Below are 19,995 nucleotides of genomic sequence, written 5' to 3'. Positions count from 1 at the left end.
TCATAGAGAGCTCGGGCAAGCTCGTGTGCAGCCTCATTTCCTGCAATAGACTCATGCGCTGGGATCCATATTATCTCTATGTTACGTTCTATCGGCCTCGCCTCGAGGACGTGTTTGGCCTCTTCCGAGATTCTTCCTTTCGCGAAGTTTCTTACTGCAGTTTTGCTGTCACTTAAAATCGTCGTGGCCTTGGTACCGACGCAAGCGAGCGCTATCGCCAACTCTTCCGCCGCATTGGCATCTCTTGTGCGGCTCGAAGCCGCTACCGTTGGTACTCCTGCCCCGTCGACCACAGCGGATACAGCCGCCCCGTACCGCTCGAGCTATGACGTCAGCAGCATCGGAACATCTCCGCCAATGAAGGAGTGCCGCGTGGCTTGCGGTCGCGAGTGTTGCTTCAATGCCTATGTGGCCTCAGACGCGCCGCTGAGCGCCGTGGGAACAGTCGCTTTACGAAGGCTTGGTGTGGCTTCGCAGAAACGCTGGCCGCGCTCCGTTATCTTTCGGGCACGAGTGCGCCCTCAGTTACTAGCCGTGAGGAAGCAATCTTCGGCGTAGGCGGGAATCAGCGTTGTGTGCCAAGGGAAGAATCCAGCCACAACAAGCTGCCCAAGGTGAGTCTACCCGCCACGGTGGTTTGGTTGATACGGCGTTCGGCTCTTTAATCTAAGGTCGCGGAAACGAGGCCCAGTTCTGGCGGCTGCATTTCGGTGCAGGCGAGATGTAGAAGTGACCACGTCCGGCGGCATGTTAGCGAACGTGTACGAACAACCGCCGGTGGTAGAATTAGGTTCTGAGCACTCTACTTGGCGTCCCTCGTAATCCACGTAACCCCCCGGGAAAAATGAGTTTGGGCTAGGGTGGCGCTGGCATTGAGGAATCCTAGTTTGGGCCAAATGGGCACACGCTCTGTACATTGTGTTCTCCGAGGTTATGCAAACCTGCTGGTTTTCTTGGGGGGTCTATCCGCCGTAGCGGCTCAGCGGTTAGAGTGAACAGATACTGAGCCGGAGGATCTGGTTTGTCCCTGCCGTGGTGGCCGCGTTCGATAGAGGCCAATTGTAAAATCAAAAACAAAGCAATGCGATGTGCAATCCGATATTACGTGGCGGAATGCGTTCGCACGCGTTTTGAGGCGAGCGTTCCTAGTTGGGCCATGCGTTTTGACGCAGCTTGCATGCGAGTAGAGCCTAACTCCTTGTGCGTTCGTATGCAGCATCACATACGCTCACATATGCTTGCGTTTCTTGACGGTTCTACTACCCATGGATGGTTGGCGCAGTTCGCCACTGCAGATTTGGGCTACTTCTCGCGCATATTCGAACGCAACTGGTCACGCACTTCTGCGGCATGTTGGATTTCGTGCGGCGGAATAATAAATGCATGCGTTAATTCGCATGCATTTTGTGCCTTGAGCGTTCCTTGTTGGTTGATGCGATCGGACAGAGCTTCCGCAGGGCTGCGTCGAATTGCCCATGGTCGCTGCGTCTCTCTCGAAACGGCTCTTTGTGCGCTCTTCTGTTCTCTGACTTGCGCCCTCTCATTGGCCGATGAAGCAAGGCGTCCCCTGGAGCGATAATTTCAAAGCAAATTAAGACAGTCTTTGTATTGTCACTAAATGTTTGGTGCATTTTTTAACGACAGTAAGCATTACTGCTTGGTAGCTCATACCTCGCGGGATAGCCGTGGCGAAGATTGGAGGACGCTGTTAGCTTCGACTTTAAGAGTGGGACGCGACAGGGTGTTGCAGCGTTGCCAAGGGGTCCACGGAACTCCATCGCCCGTTAAGCGCGACGCCTTGCTTGTTGGACAGTTTAAGGAAGGGATATGACATGTCTCACACATATCGGTGGACACCCTAACCGCCCGGAAAGGGGAGGAATATTTGCGACGCGCGGTGCGGACATACTACTACGACGCCGACGGCTTCTAGACCGAACGAGCTGTATGTGCTGTCGAGTAATATATTGACTTAAATATGCAAGACGACTGTTTGCCATGATGTTCTAAGGCATGCTAAATGACCCAACTGGTCGGCGAAATTCATCTACAGGAATCCAAATACGGCGCCTCTTAACTCTCTTCCTTCTCTCTCGCCCTCTCAATCCCCTTCCTTATGTTGCGGCTAAGGTGCTCACCGAGAGTGACAACCAATAATTCCACTGCCGTACCTAGGTTGCTTAGGCGCGTCGCCGACGCTTTACCGTTGAGATCCCCAGGTGATCGAAACAATTCGGAAGCCCTCCACTACGGCAGCTCTTCCTCTGTACTTTCACTCGCTCCTTTGTCCTTTCCCTTACGGCACTTTTCGTGTGTCCGCCAGGATACGATAGTTGCTGCGCCATTTCCTTTCCCCCCAAAACCACTTTTCAGTTTTGACTGGGAGCCGACCGATGATTCTCACAGAGGGCGCGTGCTGGCTTGTAATTGATGTGCTTTTGCCGCTCGAGCTATGACGTCAGCAGCATCGGAACGACTCCGCCAATGAAAGGGCGGCGCGTGGCTTGCGCTCGTGAGTTTAGCTTCCGGTGAAACGCGAGTGGCTTCAGACGCGCCGCTGCTCGCCGTGGGAGAAGCAGTTTTCGACGGCTCGCTGTGGTTTCTGTGGAACGCTGGCCGCGCTCCATTATCTTTCGGGCACGAATTCGCCTGCATTCACTATCAGTGAGGAAGCATTCTTCGGCGTAGACGGGAATCAGCGTCGTGTGCCAAGGGAAGAGTCCGAGGATAACCTGCTGCCCGAGGTGAGTCTACCCGCCACTGTGGCTTTAGTTGATACGGCGTTCGGCTCTTGAGCCCATGATCGCGGAAAAAAGGCTCAGTTCTGGCAGCTTCATTTCGATGGAGGCAAAGTGTAGAAGTGCCCTTGTCCGGCACCATGTTAGCGAACTTGTACCAAGAACCGCCTGCGGTAGAAATAAGTTTGGAGCCATCTACCTGGCGTCCCTCGCAACCTATGTAACTCCCGCGGAAAAAAAAGCTTGAGCCAAATGTGCACACGCTCTCAACGGTATGTCCTCCGAGGTTATGCTCACCTGCTGGTCTTGCCGGGGGGGTCTTTATCCGCCATGGTGGCTCAGTGGTTAGAGTGAACGGATACTGAGCCGGATGGTCTGGTTTGTCCCTGCCGTGGTGGCCGCGTTCGATTGAGACCAATTGTAAAAACAAATGTGCTATGCGATGTCAGTGCATGTCAAAATATTACCCGCGCGTAATGCGTTCGCATGCGCTTTTGGGCTTGAGTGTTGCTATAGTTGGTGCAATCAGACGCAGCTTGCGTCCAAGTAGAGCCGCCTTGTGCGTCTGTATGCAGCATCACATACGCTTACCTATTTATGTGTTCCTTGACGGTTCTACTCACGATCGAATGGTTGGCGCAGGTTGCTACTTGAAGTTTTGTGCTACGTTCTCGCGCATATTGGAACACAACTGATCGCGCACTTTGTCGGCATTTTGTATTTTTTGTGGCGGAATTAGTTCACATGCATTCTGTGGCTTGAGCGTTCCCTGTTGGCCGACGCGTTCGGAAGCAGCTTCCGCAGAGCTGTGTCCAAGGTCGCTGCGTCTCTCTTGAATCATCTCTATTTTTTTTCTTTTTGAGGGTTGAGCCGTGCATACGCAAGAACGCTGGTGTGCGCGACGTTGTGCTGACTCCTCCACGGAACGCCCTGCACCACGCCCAAGCTTGGGTGACAGCAGACGTGCATTTGCCAAGGAGGGCGCGACGCAAACGCACAAATTCAAAAATTAGCTGCTGTTTACTGCTGAATCTGGTTAGAGAGCGTAAGCTGCGGTGTATCGGGGAAACAGACGCGGCCTTTCGTCTGTAACGTTGAGCGTGTGCCGCACACTGGATAGTCAAAGCGCCCGCCCTGCCACCCTGGCAGGTGGCGGTTAATAGTGGCAGCCTAATGCTGTAGTGCCGCCTGTCTGCCACAACATTTTCAGCACTAATGCATGCAGCCCACATCTCTCTCTCTCATTTTTGCCACGTACCTCGAAGCGTGATTGAGGCATCCACTGACCCAGGGAGCAAGTTATGCGCCCTTCTTTTCCTCAAAATCATCGGAGCGTAGAATGTTGTAAAAGCCACTGAACACAACGAACGCCGACGGCCGATAGAAACAGGCGAGCCCTCGGTTTCGGCGCGGGCTGAGCGAGTTCATAGCTGTCACGTGGTTTCTCCTCGGTTCAAGGGCAGATGAGATGAAATTTAGTGCCACGTGAAGAGCGGTTTTTCCAAGCGTAGTACAGCTTTCGCTTCAAAAGCATAAACGCAACTAGGTCCTCGACACGCCCAGTAGGCATAATCATTTCAGTTTTTAAGGCGAAAGCCTTCAATGGCTCATACTCGCGGCTATGAATCTGTCCGGCGTCCGTTACATCCAGCAACTAACGAAAGCTTTTTCCTTCATTTACGGCGCGGTTCGGGTGTCTGAGACATGTGAAACAGGCGTAATTTCCTTTTCTTAAATTGTCCAACGAGCAAGGCGTCGCGCCGAGGGGAAGCTTGCGTTCCGTGGACTCCTTGGCAACGCCGCAACACTGTCGCTTCCCAATCCAGACGCCTCCGCAACGCCGGTCTTGGAGGATGTCGCCTAAATGCTGTTTGCAGTATAGTTTCTTAATCAACATCTTCACCACACGTCAGCGACACAAGCAGCAACCCCGCGGCAAAGGCTTTCGCCTCACCACACTTTAGGCCAATAAAGTGACCTGAATTTTTTAATGCCATGACACAGAAAGCGCGTCGGACAATTTTGCGTTCACGCCTGATGTCACACCTTGGGCTATGCAGTGTGTAGTTGTGTTTTGATGTATGGGAGTGTGGCCATGCTGTGATGTGGCAACTGTGTATATATGCACAAGTCATGACTCATGACATATGTGTCAAGCCACGCCACCGTCCTGGAAGGAACGTCAACAGACGGGGAAGCTGTCTCGCAGAGGCGCCAAGTACCGCTACGCTGTCGCGTCACATACGTAGAGAGTTAAGTGTCCCTCGCAATTTTTTATTGCTCAGCGGAAGAATCATCACCTGTGGAGCGCGGGCTCTGGCGTGATCTGTCCGACGCGTCTTCTCGTTGCAGGTGGCCGCCTTTCTCGAGAAGAGACTCGATCGTTTCCAGAGGGTCCCCCCTGGGAATCGGCCAGAGGCAAAAAAGCCGCACCAAGGACGACACCGTGACAGCAAACCATAGCGTGAAAGCAGGTGGGGCCGCTGCATCCTGTGACCCGGTGAGGGTGCGCTCTTTTGATTAGAACTGTTCAATTTTGAGACAGCTTGCGTAAAGCTTTCTAGGATTGCCTTTAGAGCACGGCAGGGACTATTAAGTGCCCACTCTAAAGGCTCCGCCACAAGAGCATGGGAAGGAACAGGGACGCGAAAAAAAAACACATGCAGACCATCTTCGTTAAGCATACGTATGCTCAAATGCAGTGTGGCGAGATCTTGACGGGAGATTGCGCGACATTTTCTTCGAGTTTTGGCTGAAGCGACCATACTTAGATACCCGCGCCTGCTGCTATTCAGAGCACTAGAGCTTAGGGCGAAGGTTCCCACCTTGTGCGTAGTCATCATGCAGATGAGCAGTACTCGTTTGCACGGGCTAACGCGTGAGCTTGCCCTTCACCCTTTTGTTCGTACATTGTGCAAGCAGTACGTGTGGGCGCAGTCGTCATAAGGCGCATTCCTGGGGCAATTTCGCGTTCACAAAGTAAGCGCGAGATAGAGTACTTTTATCTCTAATAGGGTACATTTATCTTTAAGCACACTGTTACGAACAGGCGAGTTATAGTCATAAAAAGCAGAACAGAGCCAGCGGCACACAGCCTCGGGAGAGAAGCGATAGCGCATTGCGGTGGGCGACGCGTTATATGTTCGCGTTAGATTCACATCGGTGTGACACTCGGGTTTATCGTTCTCAACCATCGATCCAAGCCCGAACAGCGTGGTGCACGACTCCACGCGGTTGATTTCACACGCTCGTACGCGCGCACCCACGGGCGGACATCAACGCTGTCATCACAGACGTGCATGCACACATTCTCACGTAGTACACAGCACACACTGCCCACTTCGACCGCGACGCATCTCAGAGGGCCCGATAACAACTCTTATCTCCAGGTTCCGCTGCTTTCCCAGAAAGAAAAAAAAAACACTCACTATAGGTGCGTCTGCGTTTCCCCGTAACACTGCTTCCGCCATTGGGCTTGTCTCGCAACGGAGCCTGCGCATTTGGACTGGCCACTCGACGGCGTCTGGTTCTCTCCCCCCGCGCCTCGGGAGTGCCCTTTCCCCGAATGGATACGCGGCGGTAATGGCGGAATATCGGCGAATGCGAGGCACGATCGAGAAAACTGCTCCAGCGGTCATTCAAGTGGTCGTGCTTCGCATTCGTGAGGAAGTTGGAAGGGGAGATAAACAGAAGCGAGACAGAGGCGGCCGGAAACGAGGCCGCTGAATATTTTCGGCACAGAGCTCGGAAGCGATTCTGGCGAAACTGGCCTAGTGGTCACTGAAAACATGAGTCCGGCTAGCTGACTTTAGCGTGCGATAGGATAGGCGGTCACTTATAATTACAATTCAGCCCAGCAGCAGGCTTTCTGCAGAACGCAGCCGGCCAAGTAGACGTGCGTTCGCCGAGAGCGGCGAGCACTCTCAAATGTGCCCTATTTCGTCACCATCGCATGGCTTCAGAATAGTGGATTGCGTTTCACAGATCGTCATCATCGCTATACATGCGTTATCCCACGTGATCGAGTGCGAAGCTTCCGAAGACGAAAATGGCTTGAGTGGTTTGGCTGCGAATGGCATTGCAAAGAGGATGGATTGCAGAGCAGATGTCGTCGGCTTACTATCGCGGCATACTGACGCCATTTATGCATATCGCAAGGCATAGTCTCAACCTGTCTCGGTCCACTTACAGAACGAATATTTTCTAGGAAAGTCATTGGCGAATCAGCCCGCCGCTGACAACCCGCCGCGGTGGCTCAGTGGTTAGAGCGCTCGGCTACTGATTCGGAGTTCCCGGGTTCGAACCCGACCGCGGCGGCTGCGTTTTTATGGAGGAAAAACGCTAAGGCTCCCGTGTGCTGGGCGTTGTCAGTGCACGTTAATGATCCCCAGGTGGTCGAAATTATTCCGGAGGCTTCCACTACGGCACCTCTTTCTTCCTTTCTTCTTTCATTCCCTCCTTTATCCCTTCCCTTACGGCGCCTTTCAGGTGTCCAACGATATATGAGACAAATACTGCACCATTTCCTTTCCCCGAAAATCAATTATTATTATTGCATTCCGCGCACTGGATGCCAGCGCGCCCTCCCTGCCACCCTGGGAAAGTGGCATGCAGTTAATGGTTGATCGCGAAAGATTGATCACCAAATGAACGCTGCGGCCTAGCTATTGCGGCAGTGCCGCATGTCAGCCACTATGCTGTCAGCGCTAATGCATTCAGGCCATGTCTCTCTCTTACCACCGCCTCATCTATCAAATCACGTATGAGGCGTCTGCATATACAGGGAGCCAGTTATGCTCCCTTCCTTTCCTCAAAGCCATCGCCGTCTAGAACATTGTCAACGACAAAACCACTCAACACAGTGAACGTCGACATCTTTCGCTTTGTATATCCTGGATGAATGAGCTATTCCACATTATTTTTTTTAAAGGAGGAAGAAAAATAAGTGAGACTAAGGCTGACAGGGAATGTATAATATGAAGTGATTATGAAGCACGTGCTGCTACTATATTCTACATAGCGGCCAGATTAATTTAAGCTCGAACTTACGCACAACCACCAAATCTAGGCGTGTTTAAAAGGATGGCATCCCAGTAGCGTTGTTTCATGCAGTCTAACTCAAAATTAGGGTGGTGGTGGTGGTGAAAAACTTTATAAAGTAGAGCAAGCCTTAATTGTTACATCCTAGTGATGGGATTGCTCTTGGATGCGTGTCGTGGCCGGAAGGTGATGCTTCTCAGCGACTACCAAAGCCCAGTGTACTAGCTGCCGTTGGGCAGCCGGGTCAGAACTGGACACCGCAGCCTCCCATCGCTCGAGGTCTGTGAATTGCCAATCGGCTGGTGGAAGGAGATCAGAGCAAGAATAAAGAATGTGTGCAAAATCCGCTTTCGGAGCGCCGCAGAGGGTGCATACTGGCGTGAACAGTCCCGGGTGAACAAGGGCTAAGTGGGCAGGGGAGAGGAAGGTGCGGGATTGTAGCTGTCGCCACGTCACCTGCTGCAATTTAGTGAGAGACTTGTGCGGAGGGGGATACGTTAGCCCTTGCTCACGGTAGTGTAGAGTGATCTCGTGAAACGCGACCATTCGATCTCGAGCGTCTCCCCAGGCGTCGGCGGCTCCTGCTCGGCTAAAGAAACCTCGAGCTAAAAAATGACCCGCCTCGTTACCTGGGTGGCCGGCGTGGGCCGGGACGCAGAGAAGTTGAATAGGTCGGGTAGGGGCGGGAGACCGGCTTAGAAGCCGGAAAGCGGGTTCGGAGATGCGGCCTTTCGCACAGTTACGGACCGCGGTCTTTGAGTCGCTGAAAATGTGGGTCGCCGATGTAGTAGCGATGGCTAAGGCTTCGGCTGCCTCCTCCGCTTCCGCAGGAGTGGAGGCAATGACAGTGCCTGCCGTAATAGGGGTGTACGAATTGGACACTACCGCCAGGGCAAAGGTGTAAGAGGAGGTGTAAGAGGCTGCGTCGACGTAGACGCTCTCCGGCTGTGCGCCATAGTGTTTGTGTAGGGCTGCGGCCCGAGCAGCACGATGAGCCGCGTGATGCTCGGGATGCATGTTCTTGGGGATGGGGTGAATGGTGATGAGGTCCCGTGTGCGGTGTGGGAGGGAGAAGGTGTGGGTATAATAGCCAGGGGGGTGTAGGCCAATGGCGTCAAGAATGTGACGGCCGGCTAGGGTGGAGGAGAGCCGATCAAGTTGGGCAGATCGATGGGCCTCGGTGAGCTCGGCGAGGGTGTTGTGTACGCCCATCTTAAGAAGGCGTTACTGCGGCCGGCAACCGTTGGGCTATCGTTGCGGTTGATCATCTCACGAGATATGCCGAAATCGCTGCTCTTCCGTCTGCCACAGCGACAGACGTTGCCTCCTTCCTTTTGCGACGTTTCGTCCTTCGTCACGGTGCACCTCGTGAACTGCTTAGCGACCGCGGACGTGTCTTTTTGTCCGATGTCGTCACCGCCCTGCTCCGCCAGTGCAACATAATCCATTGTACCACCTCCGCCTATCATCCGCAGACCAACGGCCTCACCGAGCCATTTAACCGCACCCTCGGGGACATGCTCTCTATGTACGTCGCATCCAACCACTCGAATTGGGATCTCTTCCTCCCTTATGTGACTTTCGCCTACAACACCGCCCAACAGTCTACTACTGGCTTCTCTCCCTTCTTTCTTATTTACGGCCGTCATCCATCTGCTACCATAGACACCATTCTGCCTTACCAACCTGACGCCTCCGAATATACCCCTGTTTCCGAAGCCGCGCAACGCGCAGAAGATTGTCCCCAAATCGCCCGCTCACTAACATCTGACGCCCAGTATCGCCAGAAATTCCGCCACGACAACTCTCACACCACATCGCACTTCTCTCCTCGTGCGCTTGTGTGGCTCTGGATACCATCAAGTACTCCTGGACTCTCCTCGAAATTTCTCGCCAAGTATCACGGCCCCTACCGTGTCCTGGAGCGCACAGCTCCTGTTAATTACGTCGTCGGACCCCTCACGCCATCTCCCGCTCTCCGCCGCCGCGGATGCGAGACAGTTCACGATATCGGTGCACATTAAAGATGCCCAGGTGGTCGAAATCATTGCGGACCCGTGCACTATGGCACCTCTTTTTTTCCTTTCTGCTCTACGTCCTTCTAACCCTTCCCTTACGGCGTGGTACAGGTGTCCACCGAGATATGCGATACGGTAACTGCGTCATTTTCTTTCCTAAAAACCAATTTTCAATTTTCAGCTAATGTCTATCTTTCCACGGATTGTGGTCGCTATTTGTCGCGACTGCGTGTGTTTTGCTCCTAGGTAAGAGTGTGCACTCTATGGGGCTGCCGGGTGAAATCAGGCCGGCTTAACAACTTGGCGTCCCGCTGTGTGGCGCGATGAGTGGCAGGGTTTTGTTGTTGTTGCGACTGAGGGAAGAATGAAAAGTTCACGGCCCCGCCCACTAGCTGAAGCCAATCCACAATAGCTGCCACTTGCAGATAATCTCTGCCAGGGGCAGACAGTAGGAGAGACATATGATAGGAAAGACTGAAAGAAAGGACGCGCGTCGCAACAACCGCGTCATCTGAAGCGACAGCGACGGTTTAGCAACAGGTATCCCCGGTGACAAGCAGCCCTCGCGACATGTGCGAGAGCTCCTACCTCGCAGCTCAGCAGGGCCAGGCAGCCACCTCCTCGTCCCCTTCCCGTGAAGTGAAGGCTTTACTGCTACCCTCCGTAGCTGCTTCGCCGTGTACGCTAGTTTGACCTTGAACCTCACGTGACAGCTATGACGTTACTCAGCCGTCACCGTCGTGTTCATTGTGATCATTGGCATTGGCGTTGACGATGTTCTGGACTCCGTCGATTTTGAGGAAAGGAAGGAAATTGGGGAAACGTCTCCCACAACCAGCATGTGCTGACATTCTCCGTGACAGCTAGCGTTGTCCGAGGTAAGAAAGGTCCATTCTTTTGGCCCGATATATAAATGAGTAAAAAATAAATATGCATCAGCCGAGCTAATCCAGGATATATAAAGTGAAAAACGAGATAGAGGTCTCCACTGACCCACTGAGTTTTGCGCCTTTCACTTCGTGAAATTGAACGGAGTTTGCAATGTGTTCAACCCCAATGAACTCTATGAACGCCGTCGGCTCCCATGTTTTGTTTGGTTTTTGATCCTTTTGCCACCGTTGAGCAAGGGGTGCTTCTCGTGATTCTGTCGTTTCTGCCAATTGTCTAGCCTTGCACTTTTCATATCTTCGCTGCTTTTGAGCCAACTCCCACGCTACCACTTCTGGGTCTTCTCCTCCTTCCATGGCGAAAGGTCAGACGACGGAGGCAGCGCGCGGTGGCTACGATGGCTGCGGCAGCAGCGACCACCTGCGCACCGCGTGACGTCACTCGGTTTCGCACTTGCGCAGCTGTGGCAAACCTGTAGTGTGGCTCACGCGAAGCCCGGTGTTGACGAACCTAGTGAAGCTTTTCGCTTCAAAAATTGAAGGCCGACTGCGACAGACGTTAATTCGGAATTTGAGCGCAGCTCTTCGAAAGCCGCCGGCTAACGCTTGGCAGGTGTCGTGTTACATTGCTAGCCCCCTCTGGAATAGTCCCGTAGCAGCCGCCTTCTGGCTGTCCATTCCTCTCGCCATGCCAGGTGGCGCTTCGCTCTGCCACTACCTGCCAAGATGTCACCTGTCACACTCCGTAACACGTCACCTGTCAGGTAGCATGTTACACCGACTACGACGTGGTACGCAGGAACGGGCGAGCTGCGCTCTAAAAGGAATGAAACTAAAGAAGTCACTGCAGTTGAACACGAAGCAAAAAGCTTCACCACGTTTGGCAAAGCAGTCGTCGCATAGGCCGGAGAATAACCTTGAATGACCTTCACCCAACCACGTTTGCCACGTATGAGCATACGCCGTGCAGTTACGGCGTCGAACTCTTGGCTCCTGACCTCGACCCATGACATTTTGTTGACCTCTTATCTTTGACCTTTGACATTGGGTGGCATTTGGGTTCACCTTTGACCTCAAACACATTCGATGGAGGTGTAAGACCATGCGATACTACGTCTAAGCCATGTGGTCGTGTGGGTATATACTATCGAACGGCTGTTCATCAAGGCGCTGGCATGGACGAGACTGAGACGCTTAGCAAGCGTCCTTGCTTTTCGCTGAATTCCAGGGTTAGCGAAGTTAATTTGAAAATTGTTTTTCTTTTCTCAAGTACACAACTAGACGGAAAGGGTGCGCGTCTGTCATAAATATATTGAATGCGCGGCGGGGCTTGTCGCTTCTTCGTTGCTGTGGGGGGAGGGCTGATTATGTTTGTGTGAAAATTCGACCCTGCGCGACAGCTAGGCCTCGCACTCAGTTCTTCAGTGCTAACGGTGTACGACATTGTTTGGGGGCGCTGCGTGCTTAGTCGTGTTTAGTCACGGTCCATGCCACTATCGGCTTGCACAGCTGTCAGCGTTGGGACGGCTGTTGAGACGTATGCTCTCGGCCACAGTATACTGAATTTTCGGTCACTGACATGTCAAATATTTTAATTGCATTCAGCTGACCACTTTAACATGGTCAATAAACCGAAGATTCATTCTGCTGACCTGACCAGATGGTATTCCGTCAAACCCTCGACTAAGTACTCTACACCAGCTGTCTTTTCCCGTTGAGCAGACAAGGTAAGAGAAAAGAGGTGCCCGTTAAGACATACATGACTCAAGCCAGCAGTGACCGAACCAAGAAGCATAGGGGATGTTTTTATAAAATAATTTGTGCAGTTCATCAGTGGGGGCTTAATAGGGCAATAACTTATTAAGGAGTCTCTTTGCGACGTTAAACCCCCATAAGAAACGAAACTTTTTAAAGAGAATTGATTATAAAGCAAAAGAGAAACCATTTGCCGCCGGTGGGATCCGAAAGCCACGAGCTCTGAAATTCGCGTCCGGTGCTCTACCAACCGAGCTAGAGCAACTGCTGTCCAGTCTTCTGCTTTCGGCGGTGTACATATGCGTGTCGTAACGATCGCTATGATCGAAAACGCAGCAGATATATCAAGCCGACGTCAAATGGGCATTTTCGGCTCGCAGCGGTGCCTTCGGCCAGCGGTGGCAACCAAGCCACCGCTCCTGCTCCGTCGCCCTCCGGTCCGTCGCGGGTTTCGTTCGAGCAAGCACTGCAGCAGGGCGGCGCGGCCAGCCAGCAGCCGCAGCCGACAGCGACCGCCAGACCCCTGCCGCGGAGCGCAGCGCTCAGCCCACCGTGGCGCACAGCACGGAGCCCAGCGGCTCGCGACCCAGCTACGGGGCCGCCGCCGCCGCCGCTGGTGCCGCCAACGTAGCTGCCAGCAGTCCCCGGCCTGCATCCGCAGCAGCCGCCGTGAGTGGCAGTCAGCCGGCGGCAGCTGCCCTACCACCGTCGCCGCCGTGCACGCCGCCCGTTACGGTGACAGAGCACACCCCCGAAGCTGGCGACCGGGCCACTCCCGGCGACGATGTCAAGATCAAGGTGCGTACTGTTTGTCGAAAAGGGCTTCACCTCGAGCCATGCCATGCAGCTCGTTTAACGTCGTTATAACAAAAGAGAAAGTTCGTTCCTGGCCGTTGCTTCGTTATATGCAGTGTTGACCAAGCTTCCGAGGGAAATCGTAATTCCTTCGTTACATCCATTATTTCGTTATAATCCATGCTGTACAGCTCGTTATGCCAGCGGTTCATGTTCAGTAGCACCTCTCTACAACGAAGTTGGTTTCCGGCGATTACTTCGCTATAGCTGTAGCTTCGTTATAGCCCCTATTTACCGAGATTTCACGTGCACACATAATTTCTTCGTTATGTCAGTTGTTTCGTTATAAACCGCTTCGTTACAAAGAGGTTCAACTGTTACCTTCAAGGCTAGAGGAAACCTCACCTCTCCAAAACATCGACTTACACGGAAGGTATAAAAACCGAACCCCGGTATAATACAACTCAAGAACGAAGCGGCGTGTGCCTTTCGAAAGAAGCCCTCCAGCCAATTTCGTCGACTGGTTCTCATGATGTCATGATTAGTCAATCGTCTTGGACCTGTGTGACAACTCAGAGAGTTGCAGATGAAAGAAGATGAATCACCGTATGATCAGATAGACAGCGGCATCCGCAGAATCGGCCGACGGCGTTGGCTGCAAAGCGTCCTTTGTAGGGCATCTGTCGCTTCTTTCAGGAGTTGCAGCCGACTATGCAGTGCTTAGTTTTTACTACTGAAAAGTGCTGTGGGTAGCAAGCATCGTGGTAGTGCATGACGTATAGGGCGCTCTGGAAGTGAAACATAGGATTTAGCCGCTGACAAAGTCAAGATCAAGAACAACGTTTCGGAACCGCTACGGGTTCCTTGGTCAACAAGACGAGGACAAGGCGAGTGGGTGAAATATAAAAGCGAAGTTTGTGAAGTAACGACTGTATTTAGATGAGTGGTTCGAACCCGACCGCGGCGGCTGCGTTTCAATGGAGGCGAAGCGCTAAGGCGCCCGTGTGCTGTGCGAAGTCAGTGTACATTAACGATCCCCAGGTGGTCGAATTTATTCCGGAGCCCTCCACTACGGTACCTCTTTCTTCCTTTTCTCTTTCACTCCTTCCTTGTCCCTTTCTCTTACGGCGCGTTTCAGGTGTCCGCCGATATGTGAGAAAGATACAGCGCCATTTCTTTTCCCCGAAAACCAATTTTCAAATTTCACAGCTTCTTCCGTGAGGTTCAGGGCCTGATTCGTCGCCTGGATAAAGGCTGGCTCAAGCAATAGGTGCATCGTCATGTTTGGCCATTGGGTTGAGTACTTACACACCGGCAGCCGAGCGTTGTGTTAACAACGTGAGATTGTTTTTAAAGCGAAAGCTTTACTGGCCACAGGTTGAGCAGTTTCGCGATTCCTGAAGAGCCGTGCTGCGCATGCACGAGGAGCAGTGACGACACGGGGCGCATTTCTCTTTCTCGCTCCGTACTCACTACTGCGCCACTAGTAGCACCGAGCCACAGGTGTTCTGCCGCTGCGCACCTCTGCGCCTTTCCTCAAAATCCAACTTTTTTGTTTTCTCTTTCCTCTTTCCCTGCCTCCTTTATCCCTTCCTTCACGACGCGGTACGGGTGTCCACCGAGGTGGGAGACGGTTACTGCGCCATTTCCTTTCCTCAAAAACCAAACAAAACAAGTGAGCCTAGGCGTTCATAGGGTTCATTGGCGTTGACAACTTTGCAAAGACCGTTCATTTTCACGAAAAGAAAGGCGCACAACCGCCTCCGTGGGTCAGTGGAGACCTCAACCTCGTTTTGTATATCCTGGATTAGCGATGGATCAGTGGTTAGCGCGCTCGGATACTGATCCGCAGTCCCCTGGTTCGAACCCGACCGCGGCGGCTGCGCTTCTATGAAGGCAAAACGCTAAGGCGCCCGTGTGCTGCGCGATATCAGTGCACGTTTAAGATCTCCAGGTGGTTGAAATTATTCTGGAGCCCTCCACTACGGCACATTTCTTCTTTCAATCCCTCCTTTATCCCTTCCCTTACCGCGCGGTTCACGTGTCCAACGATATATGAGACATACTGCGCCATTTCCTTTCCCTAAAAAAAAGTTATAAATATTATTGGGATACTGCACATTTCTTGGTGGGCGGGGGAAGGAAATGCCGCAGTACCTCTCTCATATCTCGGCGGACACCCGTACCGCGCAGCAAGGGAAGGGAAAAGCGTGGTGGAGTGAAAGAGGAAAGGAATAAGTGCCGTAGTGGAGGGCTCCGGAATAAGTTCGACAATCTGGGGATCTTTAACATGCTCTGACATCAACAGCACACGGGCGCCTTAGCGTTTCGCCTCCATCGAAACGCAGCCGCCTCAGTCGGGTTCCAACCTGGGAACACCGGATCAGCAACCGGGCGCCTTAACCACTGAGCCACCGCTATGAGTTTATTGTCTTTTCTCATCATGCGTTAAATGCGCTTTTACTGCAAGTGAAAATGGTGCACCGCCGGGCCCAAACATACACTCTGGCGAAATGATGTTTCCTTGGCCTGTAGCTGTTGATTCTTTTAAATTACGCGTCTGCACATTCTCATTTCACAGAAAGATTCCTGTTTGTTATTCATCTTTCGCTGTTAATGGGCGCCTGCGGCGTCTTTCCGACCTCCACAAATGTCGAAATTTCCACGGTAGTTTCCTGTGCCGATCTTCGCCACCGGGCGCCGGTTTAATAATAATTGTTTTTTTAGGGAAAGGAAATGGCGCAGTATCTGTCTCACATCTCGGCGGACACCCGAACCGCGCCGTAAGGAAAGGGATAAAGGAGGGAGTGAAAGAAGAAAGGAAGAAAGAGGTGCCGTAGTGGAGGGCTCCGGAATAATTTCGATCACCAGGGGATCTTTAACGTGCACTGACATCGCACAGCACACGGGCGCCTTAGCGTTTTTCCTCCATAAAAACGCAGCCGGCGCGGTCGGGTTCGAACCCGGGAACTCCGGATCAGTAGTCGAGCGCCGTAACCACTGAGCCACCGCGGCGGGGCGCGCCAGTTTGTTCCATCACGAACAATTAAATTTTTCAAATTTTTTCGTCCCAATCGGAACGATTTCTGTGGGCGACATTGGACGTGTGACGTCACCAGCTGCGTGCCCTTCGATATTTGCTCGGAGGTTGCTCAAGAAGAAAATTAAGACCTTTGTTTTTGGTCATTTCACACAAACAGTGGTCTGTTGCTTACAGTGTCCAGTTTAGTCAGTCAACGCGCCGAGAGGTTCTGTGACAGTGCATGACGACAAGCGTCTATCTTGACGCCATTCTTTAGGAGAAACCCAGTTTTGGTTTCCGCGTTCCTTGTTTTTGCTGTTTTATAGGGCTTCTACTCAGGATTTTGAAAGGCGGTTTTTGAGGCACAGAGAAGAGACTCTTAAGGGATGTGAGATGCGAATGGGAACACAATACCACGTCTAAACACATTCAAAACACCCACAGTTGCCCTTTGAGTGGTTCAAAAACTTTGCAAGAAATGATTCCACAGCCATGGCGCCACCATGGCCTTGGTTCCCTGAATAAATAAATTAAGGCAGAGAAAGAAGAAGTAATTACTCTCTCGCTTTTGATGAAGACCCTGACCACGCAGTGCAGTTTCCTTATTTTGCAATTTCCCTGTCATAGGTGCTCAAGATGGCACAAGGCTCTGAAATACCTTCCGAGGAAAGTACAGGGTCGGTCAGAAGTTTTCAGGCCATAGGGTTTGTTTTTGAGCTGCATAATCAGGCAGACATGACACCCCCAAAGACTCAAATTATCCGTAGAGGGCGGAAGAGGTATATCGTTCTATACTCTGCGAACCCTGATAGCTTTATTGGCAACAATGCAACAATATGCCGATTCTCAAAGCAAACCCTATGGCCCCTGAACTCTTGTCCAACCCTGTACATAGCCTCGCTCAACCACTACGTTCTCTCGTCACGAACACCTGAACCAAATATTTCTACATGGATAACAGTACCCACAATCCTGAGCGAAGTTTGCCGAGTTCTTTCCAGCCACTTTTTCACGCCCGCGCATTTCCCCGCTTCGCTCTCGTGCGTATTTCTGTTCAGATCCGTCTGTCGGTTAGATTCAAAAGTAAGGCAGCTACTATGGCCGGTGCCAGTAATAAGCTTCGGTTCAGCGGGTCAGGAAGCCCCCCCCCCCCCCCCCACACACACACACCGGGGGAATCCCCGAACGGGTCAGCAGCCGATGGTGGGGCCGAGTGGGTAGGGCTGGCTGAAAAGTGCCGACCAGTGAGCAAGAAACGATTAACGAAAGAAGCTGGAAAGGCTCGAAGACTCTGAAATTTAAATTTTGACTACAGGTAAATTCGCTTGCGCAAAAGATTTAAAACCTTCTCACTGGAGGATGTTCAGGAAGTTCCGTCCTTTAGCGGACTCGCTACAACACACAGAATGCAGGAGGCTTTTCCCGTTAAGAATCCCCGGAACCAGTCCTGCACTGTAGTGTAGATCGAAGACCATTCGGCCAAACTTATGTGATGCTCAACACACGAGACAATGCGTGTGTGCATACTTAAAGTTTGTGCCGTGCTCTCATTACCACCAATGATGTTGCAGGAGCTCGGGCGCACTGTGGCCTCTCAGTTCCCGTGGCGGCCCGCCCACGGCCATCTTTGCCATCCTACTTATTGCCAACCACTTCAACATTGGGATACCAACCGGCAGCGTCTACCACTATGTCGTCGGCATCTTCTCGGAGACTGCCAAGGAGACGAAGCCGATGCATCAGCACGAAGATCAACAGGATAGTCATCGAGCTCCTAGTAAAGAAGTACCGGCAAGACCTGGCAAACTGCATCCCGGCTTTCGAAGGCCGTAAAAACCTTTACATGCGCTACCACCTCAACTTCCGCGAGCGGACATTCACAGTGAACCTTGAGGAAGACCAGAGAATCCAGTTCATCATCAACATCCAGTACGCGGCTACCATGAATCTGGACGCCCTGCATTGCGTCTTCCAAAATTGCGTAAACATTGTGCCCCAGGCCATCGACATCGTCTTGAGGCACGCCTCCTCGATCAAGCTGGCGCCGGTTGGACGATCGTTCTTCAGACCACCGTGACCTAACGAGCACAATATTAATATTAATATGATTCTTATGTATATATAATTAATTACACAAATTCCGACCTACATTTAATTAAACGCTTATTGACTTTCGGCAATAAATTGTTTTGCGATACAATTGAGAACTTACAGACATTTTCTTTAGTTACAATTTAAAATTGGCCACCGTATTCTAATTGACTGTTTATTAAATCAACTCGATAGATCCAAATCGAGGTTTTATCGACTGGCTATACGCATTTAACTGAATGCTTATAAACCTGCAGTTCACATTTATATGCATGTCTATTAACACCTAATTCATGTTAAATTGCCTGTAAGTTAACATTTATTCGCCAGTTTATTACTTGCCATTTTTATTTAATTGATCTGCAGTTCACATTTAATTGACTGTTTATGGAAAGGTCTAAATACATTCGGTCGATAGTTTATTGGGTGTTTATTACCTTGCCACAGTGTTCCAAGCTATATAAATAGTGCGTCCACTGTGTGCGTGTGGTGATCTTAAAATTACAATACTGTGATACTCTTGCAGAAAAGAAAATTGGCATTTATCGTGTCTTGTGTTGCAAGACCGGGATTTCATACATGGGTTCTGTGACGTGGTGTAGTGTGTTCTCATCTGGTGTGGCCGGGACCTGGCCGGCTCATACAAGCTCTGGCGAGCTTTCGTTTACTGTTTCCTGGTGTGGTCGGTGTACCATTTCGGAGATGTCTAAGCAAGCAAGCATCCAGAAAGGAAATTGTTACCTAATATGTCTTTAGAGTCATTCTCAATGTTTGGACATACCATCATGAACAAAATTAATGGGACTGTACAATGAAAAAGTCGCTTGTAAATGTTTTTAATGCTTAGAAATGATGCTAACAAGCATTCACACCAAGTATGAGTCTTCGGAACTGAGCCGGCAATTTATTATGAATTTTTAAAAACCGTGTTTTTTTTTTAAATTCGCGGGCCGATTGGTGTGCTCGTAGTGACCGATTTTAAAACTAAAATCGTGAAAAAAGACGTCACTGTACCCATGACGTCGCAAGGCCACCACAGGCTCTCATTCGCTGGAGCCACGGCCGCCACGACGTCCCGGGCACACTTCCGGTAGCCGAGAAAATCGTCTGCTCGGGCCCCCGCGCGACCCTCTCGGGCATGCGCGAGCCAGGGCATTACCTTCGCACATATGTTTTCAATTTTCCTCCGCCGCCTCCTACTGTCGGGAGTTCCGGAGCCACTCGCAGTGGCTCGCCGAGTCGCTACTGTCGTCGCTGGCGGTCACCCGTAGGGCTCGATGCCCATCGCGGCCGTAAGAGCAAGCAGTCGCGCCTCGAGGTCCGGGTCCATCAGACGAAGGGCAAAGAAACCCGACGTGCGAGGCAATCACGCCTTCGACGATGCTGCTAGTGTGCTAGGAGCGACAACCGGAAGTTGCAAAAGGAACGTCAGCGGATGGCGTATTCATGGGCGGGGCCCAGTCCCAGAGCTATTTTCTTTATTTTTGTCTGGTGCCCCGCGTGTACGAGTTGAGGGGGAAGAGAAGCTTAATTTTTAATCGTCTATATCTTCGTTCTTAATGATGCTAGCTCAACAATTCTTGCGTTGGGGTGACGAGTAATGAAATGCCTTTCTCTCGTCTGCTTTATGTAACCTCAATTAATTTATT

General features: G+C 51.7%; 1 protein-coding gene across 2 annotated transcripts; it reads left to right on the top strand.

Annotated features, from left to right (window-relative positions):
- The first annotated feature begins 416 nt into the window (after positions 1 to 416).
- Positions 417 to 18,453, top strand: LOC144093454 (protein argonaute-2-like). 2 transcript variants are annotated; one of them, XM_077626852.1, is made up of 4 exons: positions 417 to 614; positions 5,091 to 5,238; positions 12,819 to 13,236; positions 17,827 to 18,453. In XM_077626852.1, the coding sequence occupies exon 4, from the start codon at positions 17,946 to 17,948 to the stop codon at positions 18,330 to 18,332; it is 387 nt and encodes a 128-aa protein (XP_077482978.1). In that variant the 5' UTR covers positions 417 to 614; positions 5,091 to 5,238; positions 12,819 to 13,236; positions 17,827 to 17,945; the 3' UTR covers positions 18,333 to 18,453. The 2 variants fall into 2 exon arrangements, with proteins under 2 accessions (XP_077482978.1, XP_077482987.1); XM_077626861.1 differs by lacking the exon at positions 417 to 614 and adding an exon at positions 2,548 to 2,744 and having other exon boundaries at positions 5,091 to 5,212.
- The last annotated feature ends 1,542 nt before the right edge of the window (positions 18,454 to 19,995 follow it).

Source organism: Amblyomma americanum, chromosome 1 (genome assembly GCF_052857255.1).
Source record: "Amblyomma americanum isolate KBUSLIRL-KWMA chromosome 1, ASM5285725v1, whole genome shotgun sequence".
NCBI classification, from domain to species: Eukaryota; Metazoa; Arthropoda; class Arachnida; order Ixodida; family Ixodidae; genus Amblyomma; species Amblyomma americanum.
The sequence above is the reverse complement of the archived record's forward strand: the minus strand, read 5'-3'. Positions and strand labels throughout refer to the sequence as shown.

Bases quoted from the DNA above. Each gene is read 5' to 3' on its own strand.
- LOC144093454 (XM_077626852.1), top strand. From the start codon at position 17,946: ATGTCGTCGGCATCTTCTCGGAGACTGCCAAGGAGACGAAGCCGATGC.